The 22,149-nt window shown below is 47.7% G+C and overlaps 10 protein-coding genes across 10 annotated transcripts; 5 read left to right on the plus strand and 5 right to left on the minus strand.

Annotated features, from left to right (window-relative positions):
• Nucleotides 1-863: 863 nt before the first annotated feature.
• On the plus strand, nt 864-2,279 carry LY89DRAFT_685364 (carbon-nitrogen hydrolase). The gene is made up of 4 exons (XM_018215068.1): nt 864-1,327; nt 1,375-1,453; nt 1,505-2,161; nt 2,219-2,279. The coding sequence occupies exons 1-3, from the start codon at nt 1,008-1,010 to the stop codon at nt 1,859-1,861; spliced, it is 756 nt and encodes a 251-aa protein (XP_018070725.1). The 5' UTR covers nt 864-1,007; the 3' UTR covers nt 1,862-2,161; nt 2,219-2,279.
• On the plus strand, nt 2,228-3,469 carry LY89DRAFT_586846 (survival factor 1; the record flags this gene model as incomplete). The annotated part of the gene is made up of 3 exons (XM_018209391.1): nt 2,228-2,466; nt 2,515-3,319; nt 3,371-3,469. The coding sequence occupies 3 exons, from the start codon at nt 2,228-2,230 to the stop codon at nt 3,467-3,469; spliced, it is 1,143 nt and encodes a 380-aa protein (XP_018070726.1).
• Nucleotides 3,470-3,725: 256 nt separating this feature from the next.
• Nucleotides 3,726-5,057, plus strand: LY89DRAFT_685366 (histone-fold-containing protein). Its single transcript, XM_018215069.1, has 6 exons — nt 3,726-4,138; nt 4,194-4,225; nt 4,281-4,296; nt 4,393-4,480; nt 4,527-4,589; nt 4,638-5,057. The coding sequence occupies exons 1-6, from the start codon at nt 3,924-3,926 to the stop codon at nt 4,710-4,712; spliced, it is 489 nt and encodes a 162-aa protein (XP_018070727.1). The 5' UTR covers nt 3,726-3,923; the 3' UTR covers nt 4,713-5,057.
• Nucleotides 5,058-5,138: 81 nt separating this feature from the next.
• Nucleotides 5,139-5,795, minus strand: LY89DRAFT_782637 (uncharacterized protein; the record flags this gene model as incomplete). Its single annotated transcript, XM_018222600.1, has 3 exons — nt 5,720-5,795; nt 5,648-5,670; nt 5,139-5,597 (listed from the first exon to the last, which is right to left on the minus strand). The coding sequence occupies exons 1-3, from the start codon at nt 5,757-5,759 to the stop codon at nt 5,139-5,141; spliced, it is 522 nt and encodes a 173-aa protein (XP_018070728.1). The 5' UTR covers nt 5,760-5,795.
• Nucleotides 5,796-6,381: 586 nt separating this feature from the next.
• On the plus strand, nt 6,382-9,551 carry LY89DRAFT_782638 (putative SWI/SNF-related matrix-associated actin-dependent regulator of chromatin subfamily A member 3-like 1). Its single transcript, XM_018222601.1, has 3 exons — nt 6,382-6,941; nt 7,007-8,313; nt 8,362-9,551. The coding sequence occupies exons 1-3, from the start codon at nt 6,501-6,503 to the stop codon at nt 9,332-9,334; spliced, it is 2,721 nt and encodes a 906-aa protein (XP_018070729.1). The 5' UTR covers nt 6,382-6,500; the 3' UTR covers nt 9,335-9,551.
• Nucleotides 9,552-9,621: 70 nt separating this feature from the next.
• On the minus strand, nt 9,622-11,507 carry LY89DRAFT_719102 (uncharacterized protein). Its single transcript, XM_018218468.1, has 3 exons — nt 11,287-11,507; nt 10,004-11,239; nt 9,622-9,899 (listed from the first exon to the last, which is right to left on the minus strand). The coding sequence occupies exons 1-3, from the start codon at nt 11,385-11,387 to the stop codon at nt 9,791-9,793; spliced, it is 1,446 nt and encodes a 481-aa protein (XP_018070730.1). The 5' UTR covers nt 11,388-11,507; the 3' UTR covers nt 9,622-9,790.
• Nucleotides 11,508-12,682: 1,175 nt separating this feature from the next.
• LY89DRAFT_81331 (kinase-like protein) lies at nt 12,683-13,808 on the minus strand. Its single transcript, XM_018223431.1, has one exon. It carries the CDS (start codon nt 13,685-13,687, stop codon nt 12,770-12,772), a length of 918 nt encoding a protein of 305 aa, XP_018070731.1. The 5' UTR covers nt 13,688-13,808; the 3' UTR covers nt 12,683-12,769.
• LY89DRAFT_81330 (uncharacterized protein) lies at nt 13,809-14,728 on the minus strand. The gene has a single exon (XM_018223430.1). It carries the CDS (start codon nt 14,527-14,529, stop codon nt 13,930-13,932), a length of 600 nt encoding a protein of 199 aa, XP_018070732.1. The 5' UTR covers nt 14,530-14,728; the 3' UTR covers nt 13,809-13,929.
• A 371-nt stretch (nt 14,729-15,099) lies between these two features.
• On the plus strand, nt 15,100-17,554 carry LY89DRAFT_707658 (uncharacterized protein; the record flags this gene model as incomplete). The annotated part of the gene is made up of 2 exons (XM_018217625.1): nt 15,100-15,188; nt 15,249-17,554. Exons 1-2 carry the CDS (start codon nt 15,137-15,139, stop codon nt 17,552-17,554), a joined length of 2,358 nt encoding a protein of 785 aa, XP_018070733.1. The 5' UTR covers nt 15,100-15,136.
• Nucleotides 17,555-20,224: 2,670 nt separating this feature from the next.
• Nucleotides 20,225-21,720, minus strand: LY89DRAFT_782644 (uncharacterized protein). Its single transcript, XM_018222602.1, has 2 exons — nt 21,568-21,720; nt 20,225-21,517 (listed from the first exon to the last, which is right to left on the minus strand). Exons 1-2 carry the CDS (start codon nt 21,583-21,585, stop codon nt 20,468-20,470), a joined length of 1,068 nt encoding a protein of 355 aa, XP_018070734.1. The 5' UTR covers nt 21,586-21,720; the 3' UTR covers nt 20,225-20,467.
• Between the last annotated feature and the right edge of the window lie 429 nt (nt 21,721-22,149).

The following is a 22,149-nucleotide window of genomic DNA, read 5'->3' on the forward strand; positions in this document are numbered from 1 at the left end:
TCACAAAAATCAGAAAAAATAGAATAGCGTGCGATCTCGTTATATTTGATCGAGATGACGAGCCATACTAGCCCACAGACAAGGAGCCCATCATTCGATCCAATGGGAGGAATTGCGAGATGGCCAATGTAACATTGATCAACAATCTTGTGAATGTACGATCGGCCAAGAGTGGGAGCTTCAAGTACAACGCCATGAAGGTCCAGCTAAGTACAGGCTACTCGCAAGGCTATGAGTAAAGATAAGAGCATCGTATATATGGGTTTGACGGGTATTCTAGCGCTCGATGAAAAGTATCTTGTGATAAGAACTAGAAGAATGGATGCCAGTAACATGCAGGTTGCATGCTTCTGCGAGAAAACTACCAACGATGTCTCGTAGTTTGGTCGATCATCGCAATGGTTCAGAGTCTAACACAAGGGACAAAGATAAGGTGCATATGAGGCCATCTCAAGGTTGTGTGGGGAAATTTGGTAGTTTCGGGGAAGGTCTAGGTTCGGGAGGAGGAAGTTTCAATGACTCGGGAAATTGATTTGAAAGCCGATTGGCGAGTCGTGCATCTTGTTCTCAAACTAAGGTGTATTGCTTCGTTTCCGTCATCAACATGAATTATATCTGATCATTGATTGATAAACGTATTGATTGTATCATTCAAACTTCACTTACGAATTGTGAGACTTCTCTGAGCTTCAAAATTACGGTTCTTCTCCTCTACTTTTAGCCTTCAATCAACCCGATAAGCATTCCGCCGAGCATCTTGCACCTGTCAACATGGGAGGAGAGACTATCATTGTAAGCTGCACCGATGGAATGCTGTCGTCGAAGAAAAGACCTTCACTCTGATACTCTTTGATTTCTCAAAGGCTGTTGGTCAGATGTGTTCTACATCAAGTATGAAACACAATCTTACCCAAGTTCAAGTCCTGGTTCAGAAAGCTGTTGAAGCAGGTGCAAAGGTAGAAGCAATTTCATTGATATGCATTATGTTTCACACCTTAAGCACATATATGCTCACCACGATATGGAGAGCGCAGGCACTTTTCCTTCCCGAAGCATCCGATTATATCAGCCACTCTCTAGCTGAGACATTGAGTCTTGTGCGGCCAATCGAAGATAGCATCTATGTGAAAGGCCTACAGAAAGAAGCCAAAGATAATAAGCTAGCTATCAATGCTGGCATCCATGAACCTGGTGATGACAAGAAATCTGGTAAGATTAAGAACACTTCGATTTGGATTTCTGAGGATGGCGAGATCATCGAGAGATACAAGAAGCTGCATCTGTTCGATATGAATCTCACCAATGGGCCTCAGGCACATGAGAGCGAGTAGGTATTATCCTGAACCTCAAAGTGAACTACTAACCGGATTTCAGCGTCTTCGAGGAGGGAATGGAAATTGTACCGCCTCTCCAGACACCGGTTGGTTTGGTGGGTCTCTTGATATGCTTCGATGTAGGTTGAACCTTGAAATGAAAACAGAACCCAATGCTAAATATCACAAAGTTGCGATTCCCAGAAGTGCCCCTGTCCTTGAAACGTCAAGGAGCACAGATTATCACTTATCCTTCAGCCTTCACAGTGCCAACAGGCAAGGCACACTGGGAAATCCTCTTGCGTGCAAGAGCTATCGAAACTCAGTCGTATGTTGTTGCAGCAGCTCAAGCCGGTCATCACAATGAGCAGCGAGTCACCTATGGACATTCATTGATTATTGGTCCATGGGGTGATATTCTGGCGGAGTTGGGAGGAGAATTCAACGGCCCGGAAATCGCAACAGCCACGATAGACCTCACTGTTGTAAACAAGCTTCGTCAGGAGGTACCACTCAAGAGGCGTACAGATGTATATCCAGAATTATAAAACTTGTCGAGCCATGAAATGTGCTCCCAAGATGATCCTAGCTGTACCTCAATGCGCAGATAGTAGCGATGACGAATGTCCAACACGACTTGGAACTTTCGGATTCAATGACTCGACAGACAGATATATAACTCGAGCTTGCTTCCTCTTCTCACTTGAATCGCCATCTTGCTCTTAAAGTACTGTTCTGCACAACAGTGGAAATTGATACGAAAAATAAGCTTAAGCTAGTCTTGATAAAGTCACCCCTCAAGCACTGACGTAGGAAGGCGCCTCGCGAGGCGGTGGAAATCTGCAGAGGTTCGCGAGCCCAACCCTCGAACCTCAACACAAATCTAACAACAACCCCCAAAATAGATGCCAAGGATGTTTAACTGGGCCAAGCAACAACTTGCAAATGTCGCAGGTACTCCTGAACCGGTCTACGGACCTTCAGCAGTGAGATCTGTTGCAAAGCAAGCCGAGACTACTCCATACACCGAAGTGTCGAGGAATCATTTGAAATGGGATGCTATGGACTCTACCTGCGTTGAGACGCAGATCTTCTATCTCTTCGCACCAACGGGACATATTGCTTGGGTACAAGTCATCTACAGCAATGTCGTGTACAGTCGCCCCAGTCCTGCCAACGCTATTAACTAATGTGTGTACAGTGGTATAAAGACAACATGCCAATTCAATACGAAGATCTTCTATCCTAAGAGCGAAAAGAAGGAGAATCTATTTTGCTCGGACCCACTCAAGGACATCGATTTTAATGAAGACAAGACAAGCTTCTATGCCGAGAACCTCGCTGTTGAGTTATCTGAAGATGGGAAGTCATACACAATCAAGTCCATGGTCAATGACAAATCGATCGTGAATGTCACTATTTCCCAAGAATCTCCAGGTTACTTGGTCGGTGAGGATGGAAAAACATATTATGGCACAAATCCAAAGGAACCATGGGGGTTTATCAAGCATGCATTCTGGCCGAGAAATACCGTTGAGGGCTCGATCGTGACCAAGGATGGTCCAGTTGACTTCAAGGGCAAGGCCCTGTTCATTCATGCGAATCAAGCTATGAAACCCCACCACGCTGCTGGAAAATGGACCTTTGCCGATTTCCAGGGAGATCATTATTCTGCTATTATGATGGAATACATCACTCCCCCATCCTATGGCTCGACCAAGATCACTCTTGGAGGCTTGGTGAAGGACGGAGAGATTATATGTGCGAACGCTTCTGGCACTGTCACGCATACGAAGACCAAGGGTGATTCTGTGAATGACTGGCCAGAACCAGAGTCAGCAAAATTTGAATGGATTGGAAAGGCCAAGGATGGAAAGGATGTATCAGCTGTTATCGATGGCCCCCTCGATGAGAGACTGGATCGTGTTGATGTGATGGCACATGTCCCAGGATTTGTGAAACAGATTGTAGCTGCATCTGCTGGAACTAAGCCGTACATTTACCAGGTATGCTTGATATGGCCGGCCTTTGTTGTCTATTGTGCTAATATCGTGCAGTATTCACCAGGAAAGTCGTCTCTGAAGATCAAGGTTGGAGACGAGGAAGTAGTTGAGGAGGGTGTTCTATACGCAGAGGCAACCTTCATCTGTGCGTAATCAGTATATCTTGATCATTTGCATGATTCATGACAGTCGGCGTTGGAAGAGGCAATACACATTCGTTGGGTACATTTGGTAAATGCATCTAGAATGCAAACAAGGCTTTCGGTAGCGTTAATAGAGTCCTGGTTTCAGGTCTTGAATCACATAAATTGACCTCTCCCAAATCTGTTCAGTTTTGAAGACGTTCATACACTTTCATCTAATTTCCTGTCCATCTGTAAGTACGAGTACTGATTTGGCCGGGCCTTACTTTCTCCGCTGCTGCCTAATCGATTCGATCTACTACCCCACATTCACGGCTTCGCGCTTAAACGTCCTGAACCAAGCCTCGTCGCGACGCCAACTTCAAAGATTATTGACAAACGCGAAAACACCAACTTCCCTTATTGTCTTACTCTCCCGATCCGTGTCTTAGATTCTGTCAGTCTCAAGCCACACAAGCAGTACGATGGCGCCTCCTTATTACTCGGATTCACCAGGCATGCGTTCTCTTGCCAATCTTGGCGATCCTCGTGCACAAGCACTTGCCCGCCGACCTGGTCAAGGACTTGGAGGAAAGGGTCTACCTACCTCGAGTGGTGCAGGCAAGGAACGTAGCGGTCCAGGTGGTAGAGGCCTCGGAAAGACATCTTCGAAGACTCACAAGCCATTGAAGCGTAATAGGTAGGTGGTTCTTTACTTCGCCAGGGAATTCACGAGGCTGATGGTGAGAACACAGGAAGATTATCAAGGACACGATTATCGGCATCAGTAAGTTGAAATGAACCCGAGTGCATGTAACTGCTGCTAATAGTAATGTTTGCAGCCAAGGGAGACATCAAGTACGTTTACAGCATGCCTTGGGACATGCAAACCAGAATACCGCGAGGCTGCAGATACCATGTGCAGGAGAACAATTGCTAACCAGGACCTTGCAGGCGACTTGCACGACGAGGAGGTGTTAAGAGAATCTCGGGAACCATCTATAATGGAATCAGAGAGGCCATGAAGGACCATCTCGCCACGGTAAATTATCAGGTCTGTCGTCTAAAATACAAAGCTGATTCTTTAGATCCTCAAGGATGTTACTGCAATTGTCGATTACCAAAACCGAAAGACTGTTACCGTCGGAGATGTAAGTCGGATCTCGGACTCAAAGCATGGCCCCGGCTGATAGTTACAGGTCGTCTTCGCATTGAAGCGACTCGATAGACCAATTTACGGGTTCGGCGACGTTGCCTCCAGATGCGACAGATAATGAGCCTACGAAACTACTTGCCACGTTGACCATAGATGACGAATGACTGTACGATTTATACCAAACGAAACGGAAGGGCGAGTTCTTGACATACTTTCTCCAAACAGCGGGGACTTGATATGGAGTAGAGGACATGTGCTTTTTTTCTGATACCTGGCTGGAGTTTATGTTTGTGTCTAGGAGTTGGGGATCTGGTGTTATCATGTTACGGATATTGTATGTGTTATGAAACAGTATTGACTGCAGAAACTCTGCTCAACACTGAGCTAGATATTTGCAAACTGTCGGGGGAAATGATACCCTGAGCTGTAGCATTAGAGGGATGGATTTCATAAATAAAATGGAATACTGTCTCTTCTCTATTTCTGGGTATCAGAACAGTGTTTCGAAGAAAGTCACTAACTATTCAGAATGTCTGTCCATGTATTACATCCTCCACCCCTTCACCTCAGTCATCGGTTGTCCATGATTGTTATACCTCACAGAACTCGCCCTGGACCCAGCGGTACTATTCCTCGTACAAACTCTCCTGCTCTCCCTCCTTCCATCCCATGTCCTTTCCTCCCCACTTCCTCCACTATCACTTCCCCTCCCACTCCGCGTCCTCTCTTCCCGCCCACCACTCTTCTTTCTCCCATTACCGCCTTCCTCTGCTCTACACTTCGCCTTCCATAACTCTCTCACTCTCTCATCACTTGCTCCCCCATTGATCACCTGTTGGCTATAGATAAAGCTCTTCCGTCCACCAGGGAAGCGTCCCTTGCGTACTTTCCGCTTGCGGCTGTAGTATGTGCAAGAAATGTAGAAGCCGTGTATATGGGCGGGAATCACGCCGCAGATGAAGAGTAGAGTGTTTATTAGGCAGTCTGGGCCTACTCCTGCGAGCTATGATTTGATTGTTAGTTACTTGGCGGGACATTAGGAGGTGAACGAACAATCATCACTGAAAGAGGAGGTACTGGTTCCATTAGCAAGCTGGAAGATTGTTGAGTGGGACAGGGACAAACAGAAGATATTGATCAAAAAGATCATCATTCGTTCCAACATCTTGAGGTTATTGCTGGGCTTTCAATTCACGGTACATTGATTGACGGAAGAAGAATGTAACACAAAGTTATAGTACATTGTAAATCTATAGCAGAAGGAATCAAACTTATCTTATCAGTGTGCCAGATAATCAGCTGTCAGGGTCTTTGAACATCTTCCAGGTTGTTCATCATGACGCCGTGATGCATCAGAAAGCAGGAAATATGCTGAAGCGAGTGGGTATTGTGGCTGAGAATAAATTGTGGCTTGAAAATAAGGTTTGAGCTCAGCCACAATTAATCGAGCAAGAGTTCGACGATCAAAGGAGAAGTCGAGATCAAGGTTTCCAGATCTTTTCCCCTCTTTTCTAGCATATCCGACTCGGTGTTGATGAGACTCGGCGTCACAAGTCATGAGTTAGTGCTGTAAGGAAAACAGTTGACAGTCTCCTGTCACTTAGAAGAGGGAAGAAATCCAGACAAAGGATAGCTAGAATTCGAGCGAGGGAGCCACCAACAGCTAGCCCAGAAGCCTTGCATCTTTCGAAACGTATACTGAGTAAAGACAAACATCTTTTCATTAATATTGACCCTTCCATGTCCGACAATACTTGGGATATCGCTCTCAAAGAGTATACTTACACGTGACCGACGCGCCTAGCTGCATGGGAGCGTAGATCAAAACAGCTCCAAACGCGTCTCCCAAATTTCCAAATCAGCAAACGCATTCCATTGACATCAGGATCATTGATCGCGATCCATCATGTCGAATAGAAAGCGCCCAAATAGCTGGGTTGACCTCACCGGCGACGACGACGAGAATCTCCCCCCACAGCGCAAGCAAGTACGCGTCTCAGGCGTGTCAGCTCAACCTCGATCGAGCCAATCTCTGAGTAGTAGCAACCTCTCCTCGCAACGCGACTCATGGGTTGCCAGTACAGCTCCGGTTGGAGAAGAAGATGAAATTATTGACTTGTCTCAAGATCGTGATGAGGGTTTCGGATGGGATTGTGTTGGCGTCATTGAAGACAAGATTGTAGGTGTCAGATACTACAACGGATTAGCCACTCCCGGAGAGCAAGTCATGATTAGAAGAGAGCCCGGAAATCCATATGATTCGAACGCTATCCGCATCAATAATGTACAGGAGGTTCAGATTGGCCATATCCCGCGCGCTTTAGCCGCTAAGTTGGCCCCTTTAATGGTCAGTTCCATTCCTGCATATGCGTGGACCAGCACCTGCCCCATACAGCCATTAACACGTGATAGGACTCAAGAGCTATTGTACTTGAAGGCATCCTGACTGGAGAGAAAGGATCATTCGATTGCCCAATTCGTCTACGGGTCTTTGGTCCTTCGGAACCAGTGGCTCGGGCTCAGCTCGAGGCCGAGATGAAGGCAAAGCGCATGCCGATCAAGAAACAAGGTGTTGCAGCACCCAAGGTTCCCAAAGCTGCCGTTCCCCCTCCTCAGAGAAAGCAGATGGGCTATCAAAGCTCCTCTCAAGCATCGAGCAGTCAACCAGAGCCTGTTCCAGAAGTGGACATTTCACACTTCGTGGAGAACAGCGAACGGTTCCGACCACGAGATGCCGAAAAGATTGTTGAGGCTTGGGGACTTGGTGAAGATGCGCTGTCTAAGATGCCCATGGCTGATCAACCCGAGGGCCTGTCGTCAACTCTCCTACCTTATCAACGTCAAGGCCTGGCCTGGATGCTCGAGAAAGAGAATCCTGTCCTCCCTGTTCCTGGATCCAAAAACATTGTTCAGCTATGGAAGCGTTCAGAAACAGGCCAGAATGTATTTCAGAATATTGCTACCCAATTCAAAACTGCTACTCCGCCAGTTTTGGCTAAAGGTGGTATTCTTGCTGATGATATGGGTCTCGGAAAGACTCTTCAAATTATCAGCGTCATACTTGAGGGAGGTCCTGGTACAACGTTGATCATCGCTCCTGTAAGTGTGATGTCCAACTGGGCTCAGCAGATCGAGAGGCATGTAAAGAAGGATAGCCCATTGAAAGTTATGACCTACCATGGTAGTAACCGCAAGAGAATGACCTACAGAGACTTCGGCGAGTACAATGTCGTTATCACGAGTTATGGTACGTTGAGTGCTGAATGCTTCCCGCGAGGAAGCAAGACACCAGTAAAAACTCCAGACAAAGATGGTCTCTTCTCCATGAAATGGGCTAGGGTCGTGCTTGACGAAGGTCATGGCATTCGTAATCCTGCAACCAAATCTGCTATCGCAGCCGCGAATCTTCTAGCAGTTTCTCGATGGGTCCTCTCTGGAACACCTATCGTCAACACCATTAAGGATTTGTATTCGATGCTCAAGTTTATTGGCATCACAGGCGGGCTGGAGCGTATGGAGATTTTCAACGCTGTGCTCACCCGTCCTCTGGCCCATGGTACCCCACATGCTGACCTCATTCTTCAATCCATCATGAGAACGATGTGTCTTCGTAGAAAGAAGGACATGAAGTTCGTCGATCTGAAACTCCCAGAGCTTTCCGAATATGTTCACCGAATCACTTTCCGCAAGGATGAAAGAGAGAAGTACGAGGCTTTACAGTAAGTTCAATGTATCGTGTTACTCAAGCAATGCTAACAATATTCTAGGGCTGAGGCAAAGGGAATGGTCGATAGATTTCAGTCGGGTAAGGCTAAGAAGGGCGAGAATATGTATCGTCATGTTCTGGAAGTTCTTCTTCGGATGCGTCAGGTTTGTTGCCATTGGAAGCTCTGCGGTACTCGCGTCTCTGACCTTCTGGCCCTCCTCGAAAACGATGATGTTGTCGCCTTGACGAAGGAAAATCGTGCCGCTTTGCAAGTTCTCTTGCAGCTTAGTATCGACAGCCAAGATGAGTGCGCAATCTGTCTTGAGACTCTTCACAATCCTGTCATCACTGCTTGCAAGCACGTCTTCGGCCAGGAATGCATCGAGCGCACCATCGACCTTCAACACAAGTGTCCAATGTGTCGTGCCGAGCTCGCTGACAAGGAATGTCTCGTGCATCCTGCTGTTGAAGAGGAAAGCCATGCAGACGAAGAGATCGATATTGACACAAGGAGCAGCAAGACTGAAGCACTGATGAGCATCTTAACCGCTAGTCGTCGAGACCCGTTGTCCAAAGTGGTTATCTTCTCTCAATGGACCAGCTTCCTGAATATCATTCAACACCAGCTTGAGGAAGCAGGCATGAAATTTGCTCGTATTGATGGCTCCATGAAAGCTACAGTCCGAGACGCTGCAATGACAGCCCTCGAGACCGATCCAGATACTCGGATATTGCTGGCTAGTTTGTCTGTTTGCAGCGTGGGTCTGAACCTTGTTGCGGCTGACACAGTCATCCTTGCCGATTCTTGGTGGGCACCAGCCATTGAAGACCAGGCTGTCGATCGTGTTCATCGCCTTGGACAAACCCGACCTTGCACTGTATGGCGTCTCATCATGGAAGAGAGTATCGAGGAAAGAGTCCTTGATATCCAGGCTGAGAAGAGACTTTTGGTTGGCAAGGCTTTCCAGGAGAAGTCTAAGGGTGGAAAGGAGAAAGTCACGAGAATGGGCGATATCTTGAAGCTATTGGCTTGAGCTATTCGATTGAGGTTCATGTTTCTTGCGCGGTCTGGGGAGTTCGTGCTGGCGTAATTTCTAAATGTGTTTAGGATGGGGTTTATATTCGCCTATTGTAGTGCTTCTTGTATTGTTGGGTGGCACGTTTCACACATTGTCAAGACTGTAAACCTAAATATCGGTATCTAGATGCACCAGCGCCTCGCGGGCGAAAGGTCTGTTTTTTGTATTCAATACGTATTCCCGTGTTGGGATTTTGGATTTTTGAACCCGCTCAATGCTCAATCATCAGAAGTGTATCACCAGTTTAGTGTTTTGCTTCTTGTCACCATCTCGCCTCCTTCGGCTTGAACAGCCTCAACGAACGCTGTTCTATTAGGCGCATCTATCTGTAAATTGGTGACATTCGCAATATTATGGATCGGCACATAATCTCCCTCGGTCATGCCCTCTTCTTCTAATTCCACCATCCATTCAAAGATTTTGCCAAGCAAACTTGCGTCCCACAAGCCGTCTCTCTTGGGCAAGATCTTGAATATTGCTATGACTTCCTGTCTGACCTTCCTGTGGCGATAATACCAACCTGCGATCATTAGAGGTAAGACAATCCGTAAGTCCAGATAGCTTTCATTCTTTATGCTTGAGTCATTAAGCAAGAGTTCAGCGAGCGAAATCACCTCAGCTAACTCTTTGGTATGCCGTCGATAATACATCTCCGGTAAAGGCGCTCCAGACGCTGTCCAGAGATAACTTGATAGATAATGGATCTTCAAGGTGATTGCTCCTTTCTTCAAATGCTTCCCAGACTCAGTTCTTGCTCTCCGGAAAAGTGGTTCGAAAGCAGCTTTCCATTGTTGGAACCGGTTGAGAACGTTACAGAATTCTGCATGTTCGGGCCCAACAGTATACACCGGTTCTAATGTTGTCAGAGCAGTGACTATCTCCTCTGGCGCAATGTATGGGGGCGTCCTTCTTACGAATCTCAGGTGAGCGCCTCTTAGCATTATCGTCGACAGTACGAAAGCGGCATGCTTGAGAGTCTTGAACTCGTATGGTATGTCTTCAATGGCTTCTCCGGCATAGATCTTTGCCAGGTGCATATCAGGTCTATTGTTGTCGGACCAGCCTGTCGCTTGGATCTCCAGCAACGCAAAAGTCTCGACGATCTCCCTATCGATCGGTGGTGGTCTGATAGTCCCCAGACTCGGGGTCCATTCACTTCTTTGTTTCGAATGTTCCTCCATCATCTTGATTCCAGCGTGAGTCTGAGCTGCCGCACTTTCATTATTCCCGTGATAAACCTCAAACAAGATGAACAGCAAGCACGAAGTTAACCTCGTCATAATATCACTCCTCTTCTCCATAACAGCTTTCCTCAAACATTTAATCGCCTTCCCATACTCCTCGTACGCAATCTTCCTTCCCATCCTATCTTCATCACTCACCTTTTTCGACCACGGACTAGCATTCATCATCCCAACTGCCGTCAAAGCCCCATACTCTCGAAACGTAAACTCACGATGAATACTCTGCAAATCCGTTCCCCCATGCGACAGCTTATGAAAATCCAAAGCACCAATAGCAACCACAGCATGTCTCACACAAGCCTCCATCTCGCTTCCTTGAAGCACGACCCGATTCCACAACTCCGAATACCGCGATCCCGAAAGCTGCACCGTACTCTCGACACAGAACCGCTGGAAGAAACTATATTCTTCATCACTGTCAAATTTCTGGACATTCGGACTCCGACACAGCGGTTTTGGGTTGGGGAGAAGTGGACGGTGAGCAGCTTTGAGGTCGACGGCTCGGAAGGTCCTCGTGGGGACGAGGTCTTCGTAGCCGTCGCAAATAGAGGCTCCGCCCCATTTGAGGCAGCGTTGACAGACGGGACGAGTTTCGTCGCATTTTACTCTTCGGATTCTGGGGGTTGTCAGTACTTTATATTGTGCGGGGAGGAGAAAGCTGACTTGCAGGTTTTACACCCTGTTCTGACCTTTGCAAGGCTCTTTCGCTTTTTCTTGGTACCGAGGGATTGTGCCTCTGGTTCTCGGATTTCTTGGATGTCCATGAGGAGAGATGAGGGGTATCAATCTGCAGAAGCTCGTATCTGTTACCAAGGAGTGTGGGCAGGGTTCGAGATTGGAAATATGGTTTTGGATGAGATCTATCAGCCGCAGTTAGACCCCAGTCCCGATACGATCTGCAAATGCCGTCGGCCCGCATTTCAGCTTCTTCAAGGAGCTTTGATGGATTGCTCGTAAACTCGGGTAACGAAGGCCAATTGTTTCCACATTGTATGAATAGGTGGAGGGAACAAAATGCGTTGGAATATTCAATCGCTTAATTCGTTCAATTACGAAAGTAGTACCTTCGTACGGAGAAGACTGAGGTGTCAGATATAACTCGTGACCTATCTCAGCGTCCAAAGCAAAGATAGCTTGAAGTGTTGAGCGATTCCTTTACAAACCACAACATCTTGCAGCTAAATCTTATCTGAAATTCCGAGCATAACAGGAATGAGTAAGTATAACCGGACAAAAGAAATACGTTGCTTGTGAGAATGTTGGTCCTTGAGCTAAAATAGAGCGCTCGCTTAAAAAGGGGTTTATTGTAGCTCCTTGGCATAATTGAACAAGAAGATGACAAGAAGCAGTGGGGAGCAGATGAGGATGGGTTAGTGAAAGATAGAGGCCAATGCGGATGAGGATACATGGGTTATAAGTTTACTCGTTCCTTATCTAACAATGTCAAATTCGAACTGAAAGTAGCTGTCAATCTCCAAAGTTCTGAGGACGTTTGGAAGTTTGGTTGTATTCGGAGGTAGATGACCGGGTGCAAGAATTAGAACAAAGGCGAATGACTCGCACTCAGGCCCGTTATTCAGTTGTTTGAATGATCATGGTGAACCATAGCTTCTTTGTTATAAATTTCGACGTTCGAACATCACCCGTCAAGGAACATTCTCCTACGAAATCCAAGTCTCAAAGACACAACCTAATATTAATATCTGCACTCCTTGCATACAACTACTACGATTATGTTCACCCACAGTGAGGAAGATGTGCCAATCCCAGAATACAACGCCGCAGCAGAACGAGCAGAACCTTGCAGACGATGCCAAAGAATTCACGCTTCGAACAAACATGTCCATTACCACCTGACATGCCCACAATGCAATCGTCTTCTTATCCTTAACACTAGAAAATGCGATTGTGCCGATCAAGCTAGTGGGTATGAAGAGATTGTAAAAAAGGGAATGATTCATGTGGGGTTTGTATGAAAGTGCCGGAGAATGGAGCGTGTGAACAGTGTGGGATGCTTAAGGGTTATTGTACTTGTGTGAAAGGGTGCATTAGGCATGGGGCCAAATTCTGAGGGGGTTTTGAAGTTGGAGGATTTGTATTAAAGACTTGGTTTCTCGTTTGGTTGTGTGAAATCGTTTGATGAATCCTATGTGTTGGAAGAAGGCACCACTCCTAAACCTTCATTCTTCCTGATGTTCTCGATTGCATGCAAAACCTCATCCGCGCTCTCGTATTCATCGTTCCAGCACTTCTCAATAATCTGACCCACTTCTCCGGTTCCTTCCAAGCTCGGCCACTCCTTCCTCCAATACAATCCTACTCTCTCCCTCTCCTCTCTATCTCCCCACATTCTCTTCAAACACCACATCTCGTAGCAAATCATTCCCAAACCCCAGATATCATCCTTGACGGAAAAATTCTGTGCATCTCTTTTTCTACCTTTGCCAAAGTTTTCCCAGTCTCCGTCCCACCCATCGTCCAAAAAGCGGTACCATCTTGTACATCTCACAATATCTCCCTCGCCTTGACCATTTAGGAAATCAGTGCCAAAGTCACACAAGACAACATCGAGGGTATCAGTGACCAACGTGTTTGCTGCCGTGAGATCGCCATGCAACATGCCATGACCGTGCAGGAACACTAAGGCCGACGCAATTTGTTGTCCCCAATGCAGTCTCCTGCTTTTTAAAATCTGAGTGGTCTCAGGCCAAGTCCCAAAAACGGTGCTGCGGATGAACTTGCGAAGGCAGCCAAGCGGGTGGTAGGCTAGGAGGAGGCAATGATCGATGTCGAGATCCGTGTTTTCGAAGCTGGTAAGGATATGTTGGTGGGAGGTAGGAAGGGAACGGATATATGCGTAGATTTTGGCTTTGTAAGCCACAGAAGATGTTGTGTTTCCAAATTTCGGGTGAGAAATGTGTGGAGATTTCATGATAAGTGTTGGTGCAAAGACGTGCATCGTTCCGGATGCTCCGTAGTCAAGCAAGGGAAGACCGAGAGGGTTTGGCGTGACCGCCTCAGCTGCCTCTTTCTTGTGAGGTGTTGTGTGTACTGAAGTCTCCATTTTCGAAGATCCTTACAGGACAAGAGATATCTCTTGAAGTCTTGACGAGGGGCTGCTAATTTGTGCCGGCAATGAGTGAATAAGATCTGCAGTGCTCGATAATGAATGGTGAATGTGGTAGAAAAAGCATTACGAGATCATGATGTCCGATAAACGTTAAATTTGCTTCGAGTAGAGTGCAACATATTGTTAGTGCTCCACCCCTAGTCGATCAGGGGTATTGGAAAACGATGCTATCCTGCTTAATCATGGAATTTGACATCCTCGATAGCCTTGAGCCCACAGAATACACTGTTTTTAGGAATGGCTGTTCTTTCCGGTGGTTGAAGTTCTGGAATAGGAGTGAGCTCCACTTCGTTCAATTCTTTCCACAATTTCTCCTTAACAGCCAAGAACTTCAATTTCTCTCTTAGGTGTTCATTCTTCTCAAGCAGGTCTCTAGCCCAATCTTTTTGCAAGTCCTGGCATAACCACAAAGTGTCGGCTGCAAAGTTGATGAGAAGAGGGATTCTGCAAGGAATACCAAGCTGATCCGGAGAGAAATCAAGAGTAGAATATGAAGACTGTGCAACAGTGCGTGACTCGGAGCAGATGCGAAATATGACTGGGCTTTTGCTATGAGAAAACCATTTTCCTTCTGGCATATAAGGGGCGGAGGGCGTGCAGGTCAGCTCGACCGTTCTTGGTGTGTTGGCAATGATATACCATACTTTGAGACGTAATTCGAAAGGCAGGAGAGGGAAAAGAGTGAACGAGTCTGGTGACGGTTCAGGAAGTGTTTCTTTTCCAATCGTACAGTACTGACAGTGATGATACATGAAATACATAATTCGGGTAGCCATGTTGGAGTACAATAAGTTGACTTGGAAATGAAAGAAGGAGAAGAAAATGGGACACAAGTAGTATGAGACATCTGAATTTGAAAAATTACACGCTGTCAAACCTCACGTCAGACACTAGGGTACTATCGTGGGGGAATACCCGCCATACAGGCGGGCCTGACATAGTACTGCAGAATCTCTGAAATTGAATATCGAGTCTTTAGGAAGTGTTAGTCGCAAAATGTACGTAAGCGGTAGGGAGGTGAGATGTAAGATTCGGAGAAAGAGCGGAACTGGAGGCCAATAGGCTACTGCCTTGCATTGCCTCTTGTTTGCTCGTCGAATTGGAGTCCTCGTGTCAAGGCACAGAAGCTCCGGATTTGGATATCGCTGCGCCTTCTACGAGTACGAGAATCGATTCAGTCATTGATATCTTGAAGGATGATAGAGTGCAGACAGAGTGCATGGAGCGGGATCCCGCGAGTTTTTAGCTTCCGCCCGGGGTGAAGTAAGATTACATTTTGGGGAAAGGGGTGGTCGGAAAGAAACTAGCGGCCGCTGAGCTCCCCACACTCTTCGACCCCCTCCAAGATTTGATTTTCAGGATAGAATAGCCGTACATTACACAATGGCACACCACACATGGGTTTTAAGGTTTTTGCTACCTTTCGAAATTGCTGGTACATTCCAAATTGCCTCTTTTGTTCATAAAGAGAACCGTATTGACTCGCCGCGTTTAGACATTGTCGCACTATGGCATACCTATCGAGTTCCTATCATCATCACGACTTTCTCAATCCTTATAATCCTCCGAACAATTCTACACCTCCGGGTACCTAGAGTCAAAGTTTCTGATACGCCACCGCTTTCGCCAAAGCTCCCAGCAGAAAAAGAGAAAGTTCCCATCGAGGAAAGGAATGTTGTGGCAGAAAAGGTTCCGAAAAGGATAGTGGGAGGTCTGAAAAAGAAGAAATCTTCTCAGGACGAGAATCCGTCGACTATCCAGAATGCCCAGGTACTGGTATTCTTCTCGTCGCTGACTGGAACCACTGAGAAGACGGCGAAAGTCTTGACAGAAGGCTTGGCACAAAGCACCAAGGAGCTTTCGAAATCCACGTCCACCACATTTCTCGAACCACAATTGCTTGATCTATCATACATAGATTACGACGACTACTTCATCACGCCTCCAAAATCAGAAGAGAATACACAGTACTTCTACATTCTCCTCATTCCGACATTCAATATCGATACTGTCCTTGACAATTTCCTCGAGCATTTACAAGAAACACATAATGATTTCAGGATAGACACCGCGCCATTATCATCCTTGCTTGGATACTCAGTCTTTGGATTTGGAGATAGGGAAGGATGGCCCACCGAGGAAGAGGGGTTCTGCTCACAGGCGAGAGAAGTTGACAAATGGCTAGCCAAGCTTACCGGGCGGAAAAGAGCTTTTCCTTTGGGGATGGGAGACTCGAAAGTTGATGCTACAGAGCGGCTTCAAGAGTGGAAAGAAGGCGTGGAAGATGTCTTGGCAAATATTGCCACCACAGGCGGACTTGGAGAGGGAGTGGTAGGGAGCGGAGATGCTGTGGAGAGTGATGTAGGGGACTTAGATGACGAGGACGAAGTGCTTTTCGAAGAGCAGAAAGTTGCTCAACGGAAGACGAAAGCACAAAAGAAAGACACGCTGAACGACCTTGAGGACATCGGCAGCACTCTCAACCAAATTACAGCCGACAATTCAGAACCTCTTGAGATGGATTTCACGACTTACAGCAAGAAAGCTCGATCTGCCCCAACCACAGTGACCAAAGAAATGGTCCCCAAAAATTCTCCGACCTACACAGCTCTCACCAAACAAGGCTATTCCATAGTTGGCTCTCACTCTGGTGTCAAAATCTGTCGTTGGACCAAGTCTGCCCTCCGAGGCCGAGGTTCATGCTATAAATACAGCTTCTATGGCATTGCCTCACACCAATGTATGGAGACCACACCATCCTTATCTTGCTCCAATAAGTGCGTCTTTTGCTGGCGACATGGCACCAACCCCGTCGGCACAACCTGGCGCTGGGTCGTCGATCCCCCAGACCTAATCTTCGAAGGTGTAAAAGCCGGCCACTACAAAAAGATAAAGATGATGCGCGGCGTCCCCGGAGTTCGATCCGAGAGATTCGCAGAAGCAATGAGAATCAGACATTGTGCTCTAAGTCTAGTAGGAGAACCAATCTTCTACCCACACATCAACGAATTCACAGCCATGCTCCACAAAGAACACATCTCCTCTTTCCTGGTCTGCAACGCCCAACACCCAGACCAACTGCGAGCCCTCCAACCAGTCACACAACTCTACGTCAGCATCGACGCCTCGAACCGTGAATCCCTCCGCAAAATCGACCGCCCCCTGCACCGCGACTTCTGGGAGCGCTTCCAAGCCTGTCTCGAGATCCTGCGCGAGAAACGCTTCCAGCAGCGCACAGTCTTCAGATTAACCCTCGTCAAGGGCTTCAACATCGACGACGAAGCAGAAGGCTACGCGGACCTGATCGAAAAATCGCTCCCCTGCTTCGTCGAGATAAAAGGCGTCACATACTGCGGCACCTCGTCCTCGGCTGGCGCTGGCCTGACCATGCAAAACGTCCCCTTCTACACCGAAGTCTGCGCCTTTGTCGAAGCTTTAAACTCCTCCTTAAATCGTCGCGGCCTCGGATATGGCATTGCGGCGGAACACGCACATAGTTGCTGCGTGCTGATTGCGAGTGAGCGGTTCAAGGTCGACGGGAAATGGAGGACGAGGATCGATTACGGGAGGTTTTTTGAGTGTTTGGAGAGTGGCAGGCAGTTTAGGCCAGAGGATTATATGGGCGAGGAGACGCCGGAGTGGGCGTGTTGGGGGAATGGGGGGTTTGATCCCCGGGATGAAAGGGTGGATCGGAAGGGGAGGAGGAAGGTTTTGCCTGTTGCTACTGCTGGGGAGGAGGCTTGTGGTGGTGGTGGTGGTGGTGAAGGGGAAGCTTGTGCGATGGAGAGTAGAGACGAGTAGTGATATTGGGTAAAAGACCGTACTGTACAAATGAACTTTTGCATCTCCAATCGTGATTCTCCCCCTTTACTTTAATATGTGACGTAGCTCCCCATAGACGCCGTTGCTTTAGACGGACTTCCATATGCTCTCAAAGCCCAACACAACCAAAATTCCTCAAAGGGGTGTCCTGAAAAAGTCACCGGAGCGCACCAATCAAGACAGCTAAATTTCTGATTAACCCTCAGGGCTCTTTGTATTTATTTGACTACCTACGGCGCAACCTTCACTTGGCTCTCCACATAACCTCCCAGCCTCGGAGCAAAGTCCATTCATCATGGACACATAACCAGCCTGATGGGGAAAAGATTCGAAAAGTCCACCCCACACCCCCCAAAGAACGATTGTGACATTGCTGACGTCGAAATCTTTGACCAGTACGCCGCTTTACGCCCCCCTGTGGAACGCCAGCTCAGCATAAACCAACAAACAAGCCTAGGAAAAGAATATCAACCAACGATGCCGTCCGAACGCCTGATCCATACACTCGACAGATAGACGCCATAACAAAACAAACAAGCAAGCAAGTGAAGCTCGATCTCTCAATCAAGCATAGGATGAAAACGGAAGAGATCACAACTCCAGACCAAAGGAAGATCGAACAGTAAGGATTTCTTCAACCAGAAGAACTTCCCGGGTTCGCCTCGCCCTCGGCCAATCTCTCTCGTTGAACCATGACTCTCTCGTTGCAGATATCGATGAACATCTCGAACTTCTGGATCTGGCGATCCTTGGTTTCGATCACCTTCTTCAGTTCCTCGATCTCCTTCTGGTGCTTCTCCTTTAGCTCACTGACTTCCTTTTGTGCGTTTGCTAGGTCGGTTCGCAGGTCTGCGCGCAGCTTCTCTTCGTATGTCATGGGTGGCTTCTTGTAGAAGGTGGGGAGTTGCTCCATGGCGGTGGCTTCGACTCGGGAAGGGTCACGCTTGATGGCTGCGCGAGCATTGTAGATGTCACGAGGGAGGTAGCGGACAGTTGGGTTCTCGCGGTGGAGGATCTCGAGAGTTTCCTTAACAGATACACCTGGTTATGTTAGTTGAATCCAAGAGTTGCTGGGGCAAGTGCCTTACCATTCTCTTCCAAAGCCTTGACGGCAGCAATAGCCTTAGGGTCAAGCTTTCTCGCACCAGGGTGCTCGGTGGGACTATCGCTAGGAGCATGGTTGTGAGTCAAGTGCTCGCCATCGATTCGTCCTCGCAAGATCCAAGCAGTCTTGTTCTCCAGTCCATAAACACCAAACTCGCAGCCACACTTGCGGGACTTGGTCTTGCGTTGACGTTGCTCGCCAGGTACCTTCTCCTTGTTTGTTCCACCACGGTCACAGATCAAGAAGACCTTCTTCAGTCCACGGTTATCGCGCTTAGAGCGACCGATGACGAAGGCATAGCCGTGCTGCAGAGCGTACGATTGTGCGTAGCTGAAGAGGGCATCGAATGTAGGGAAATTGCCGGTCGGTGGTGGAGAGAGCATCTCGCCTTGCGGAATTTCAGATTCGATGGGGACCTTCTGAGGGACAAGAACACCTCGCATGCCACCAACACCAGAATCAAGCTGTTGATCGAGACCAAGTTGCGGATCAATCATTGACATATCTTGAGAGGTGCTATCTGGAGAGCCATCTTGGCCTTGGGGTCTTGAACCGAAACCATTGTTGCCATTGACCGGAGTCGCATTCATAATTGGACGAGGAGCGTTGACATTCTGCAGTGCCGGAGAGGAGTTCTGCGATTGTCGTTGAACTTGATTGACCGATGCAGCGGGGTTCATTGCATGGTTGACGCTCATGGATTGGTGTTGAGGGGTGACATTTGGAGGCATATGAATCGTGGTACCAAGCGCAGGAGGGCGACGTTGAGGAGTATTGGTACCAGAGTTCGATGATGCATTGCTCAAGATACCCTGTGCGATCTGTTGCTCAACGTTGCCATTCTGGCGTGGTGGACCAGGTTGACCATTGTTTGGAGTGTATGGAGTAGCATAGGGAGATTTGTGCTGAGCCTGCTGCTGTTGCTGAACCGGATGAGGGCGAATGCCACCTTGAGTTGGTCGAGAGAAGGTACGTTGTTGGGTCTGCGAGGGGTTTGGGAGGTTGGGTTGGGCTTGGAAGACGTGTTGACCGCCAGCGTTTGCTTGTCGCGCAAACCTCGCGTTGTCCTGCGGTGTCAACGACATCTTTGTGGATTGCGGGAGAGGTGGGTGAAGTGCTTCGTGGATCTATCAAATCTTGTGAACAGCAAGGGAGTGTGGTTTGAATAGGATTCTACCTGCACGTCTTTGATTACGTGATGCTCGTTTACCTTCGGTGATTCATTGGATGTAAACGAGACTAGTCAAACGCAGCCTAACCACATTTGGTGGTACAGTATCATGGCTATATTTCCGATTTTCCTTCAATCCTCAAAGAAATCTTCGAGTATTCTGATTTTCCTAACTAGACTTCGAATTATTGATTTTGGATTGAAAATGTTTGTTATTAGTATTGCTGCTGTTGGTTTCAGGCGAAAAGAGAAGCGCATCGTCCGAAGCATTGCACTTCTACCACCAGAACAGAAGAATAATTTCTAATAAAGAGGCTTGGAAGCAAGACTTGAGAATTCTACTACAAAGTACTTGATATATTTATTCAAATTACTTGAGTAATTGACATTCGTTCGATACTCGAGGCAAGCGCAAACTTTACATACATGATCACGATTCACGAAGGATTTGTTATTCAACACGAAAAGCTCATTATTATTAGCAACTATCGTACAAACAAATGCCTGGCAAGAGCGAGGATATTCTCGCATGGGTATTCTGACAGGAAACGCTCGTAAGTACTGTGCATCTAAAGATCGTTGTTACGCTGGAAATCAAGATCACAACGACCAAATCTCATTGCGTGGGTTCAGGCTTGGTCAGTCCAACCTCGACATCTGTCTGTCTCTCGGCTGGACTTCCTACTTGTGTCTCCTCATCGTCGTCAAACACCTGTTCTTCACTCAGTACTCTGTCAGCTAGGCTAGATCTCTTCTCCATCTCAGGTTCTTGCTCCCCTGCTTCCTGTGCAGGCGCGGTGCGAGAGTAGTCACCAGGGCCGTGGCTCTTGTCAGGGACGTGGAAGCGCTTATCGACACGAATAACAGCGTACAGAGCTACCACAATGATCTCAATGGTGAAGTTGAAGAGATAGAAGCAAGCTTTCGAATCGTACCAAGCGGGATCGTTTCTTGGGCGTGGCACATACGCAGTACCGGCACGGAAAAATGCTCCAAGAGAAAGAATAAAGGATGAGAAGAGCAAAACGTAAATCTTGGTCCTGAATCTTCCCGATCCAAACTTTTCGACGCGAGTCTTCTTCGGTATGATAATGCTGCCGAGGACAAGTGGTATCGGGAGGAAGGCGGCGACAGCGAAGAATGTCGAACCAAGAAGTTGAACATCCCTATCGGCTCGACGACTGCTTTTGTTGAGGGTGTAGAAAGAATCTACGGTGCATGTGATGAGTGCAATGAGCAGCCCAATGATGCAAGCATAGTAGATCTTGAATGCCCAGGAAAACGTCTTGGCCCAACCCAGGTGTGGATGCGTTGCTCGAATGATTCGCTGAGTAAATATCAGGTTGACGATGAACAGTATCAAGACGCCAGCAGCTACGAAAATCTGGGCGGCGATAGCGACCGAGATGTTCGTGAGATAGGTACTCCAGACCAAGCGCATAGTGCAGGTCATGATTCTTGCCATGCAGAAACCGAAGAGTAGACCGGACATGATAAACTTATGTCCTCGACGCAGGTTGATTTGGAGAATCGTCATGTGAGTGACGGCCCCAAGAACAAAGAGGACCAGGAAGACTGAAGTAATTGGAACATCGAGCCCTTTTGTTGGCATACCGCCCAAACCCGCGGTAGTTGGAAGATAAGGGCCATGACTGGGCTGCATTGGCTAGAATAGTGTCAGTAAATACCAATCTTCGAAGCGCTTGCTATACTTACTCCACCTGGTGTCGACATCGTTGACAGTTATAAAGGTGTGTGCCGTTCTTTGTTTGAGGTCTCCTGATCAGAATGCTCTAGACTCACTCGGTCGTCGCTTCCTCAAAGTGGTTGTATTCTCGATAACCTCAATCTGGACGAACAAGGTGAGAGCGAAAGAGGGCGGCGACGCAACATCCCTTTTTAACTCGACAGGTGCGAGGGGTTCGCGATTTATGAAGGTCCGCATCTTGGAGCGGGTTAGAGCGAGTTTACCACCGACATGTCTCCTGCTTCGAAAAACAACAGGCAAAACACTTTATTTTGCTGGCACTCGGTCGGCGAAGGTTGAATGGCGAGGCCGATGATTGTGGCTTTGAGACATTCTCCTAAATGATCGAGGGCAGTGGCACCAATAGCAGGACTGCAAAATCCGGGCATCGGACTTTGAGTCGCGCGACAAGCCAATCATCGAGGCCATGGGGACGTGTCGCAGGCCGCCGCCGTCATGATTAAGCAGCTTGACGTCGACGAAGGCTTTAGATCGTCTGGGGAATCCCCAAGCGCGTTTCGTTGAAGGTTTGGAGCCCCATCCATACATGG

Source organism: Mollisia scopiformis, assembly GCF_001500285.1.
Source record: "Mollisia scopiformis unplaced genomic scaffold LY89scaffold_13, whole genome shotgun sequence".
NCBI lineage: Eukaryota > Fungi > Ascomycota > Leotiomycetes > Helotiales > Mollisiaceae > Mollisia > Mollisia scopiformis.

Excerpts from the sequence above, each read along its gene's own strand:
- LY89DRAFT_685366 (XM_018215069.1), top strand. The coding sequence starts at position 3,924 with ATGGCGCCTCCTTATTACTCGGATTCACCAGGCATGCGTTCTCTTGCC. Across the intron at positions 4,481-4,526 it reads TGAAGGACCATCTCGCCACG|ATCCTCAAGGATGTTACTGC; the intron begins GTAAATTATCAG and ends CTGATTCTTTAG. Across the intron at positions 4,590-4,637 it reads AGACTGTTACCGTCGGAGAT|GTCGTCTTCGCATTGAAGCG; the intron begins GTAAGTCGGATC and ends TGATAGTTACAG.
- LY89DRAFT_782638 (XM_018222601.1), top strand. The coding sequence starts at position 6,501 with ATGTCGAATAGAAAGCGCCCAAATAGCTGGGTTGACCTCACCGGCGAC. Across the intron at positions 6,942-7,006 it reads CTAAGTTGGCCCCTTTAATG|GACTCAAGAGCTATTGTACT; the intron begins GTCAGTTCCATT and ends AACACGTGATAG. Across the intron at positions 8,314-8,361 it reads GAGAAGTACGAGGCTTTACA|GGCTGAGGCAAAGGGAATGG; the intron begins GTAAGTTCAATG and ends ACAATATTCTAG.
- LY89DRAFT_685364 (XM_018215068.1), top strand. The coding sequence starts at position 1,008 with ATGCTCACCACGATATGGAGAGCGCAGGCACTTTTCCTTCCCGAAGCA. Across the intron at positions 1,328-1,374 it reads CCTCAGGCACATGAGAGCGA|CGTCTTCGAGGAGGGAATGG; the intron begins GTAGGTATTATC and ends ACCGGATTTCAG. Across the intron at positions 1,454-1,504 it reads GTCTCTTGATATGCTTCGAT|TTGCGATTCCCAGAAGTGCC; the intron begins GTAGGTTGAACC and ends AATATCACAAAG.
- LY89DRAFT_81330 (XM_018223430.1), bottom strand. The coding sequence starts at position 14,529 with ATGGCTACCCGAATTATGTATTTCATGTATCATCACTGTCAGTACTGT.
- LY89DRAFT_81331 (XM_018223431.1), bottom strand. The coding sequence starts at position 13,687 with ATGGAGACTTCAGTACACACAACACCTCACAAGAAAGAGGCAGCTGAG.
- LY89DRAFT_719102 (XM_018218468.1), bottom strand. The coding sequence starts at position 11,387 with ATGGACATCCAAGAAATCCGAGAACCAGAGGCACAATCCCTCGGTACC. Across the intron at positions 11,240-11,286 it reads ACAGGGTGTAAAACCTGCAA|AATCCGAAGAGTAAAATGCG; the intron begins GTCAGCTTTCTC and ends GACAACCCCCAG. Across the intron at positions 9,900-10,003 it reads TATCGACGGCATACCAAAGA|GTTGGTATTATCGCCACAGG; the intron begins GTTAGCTGAGGT and ends TAATGATCGCAG.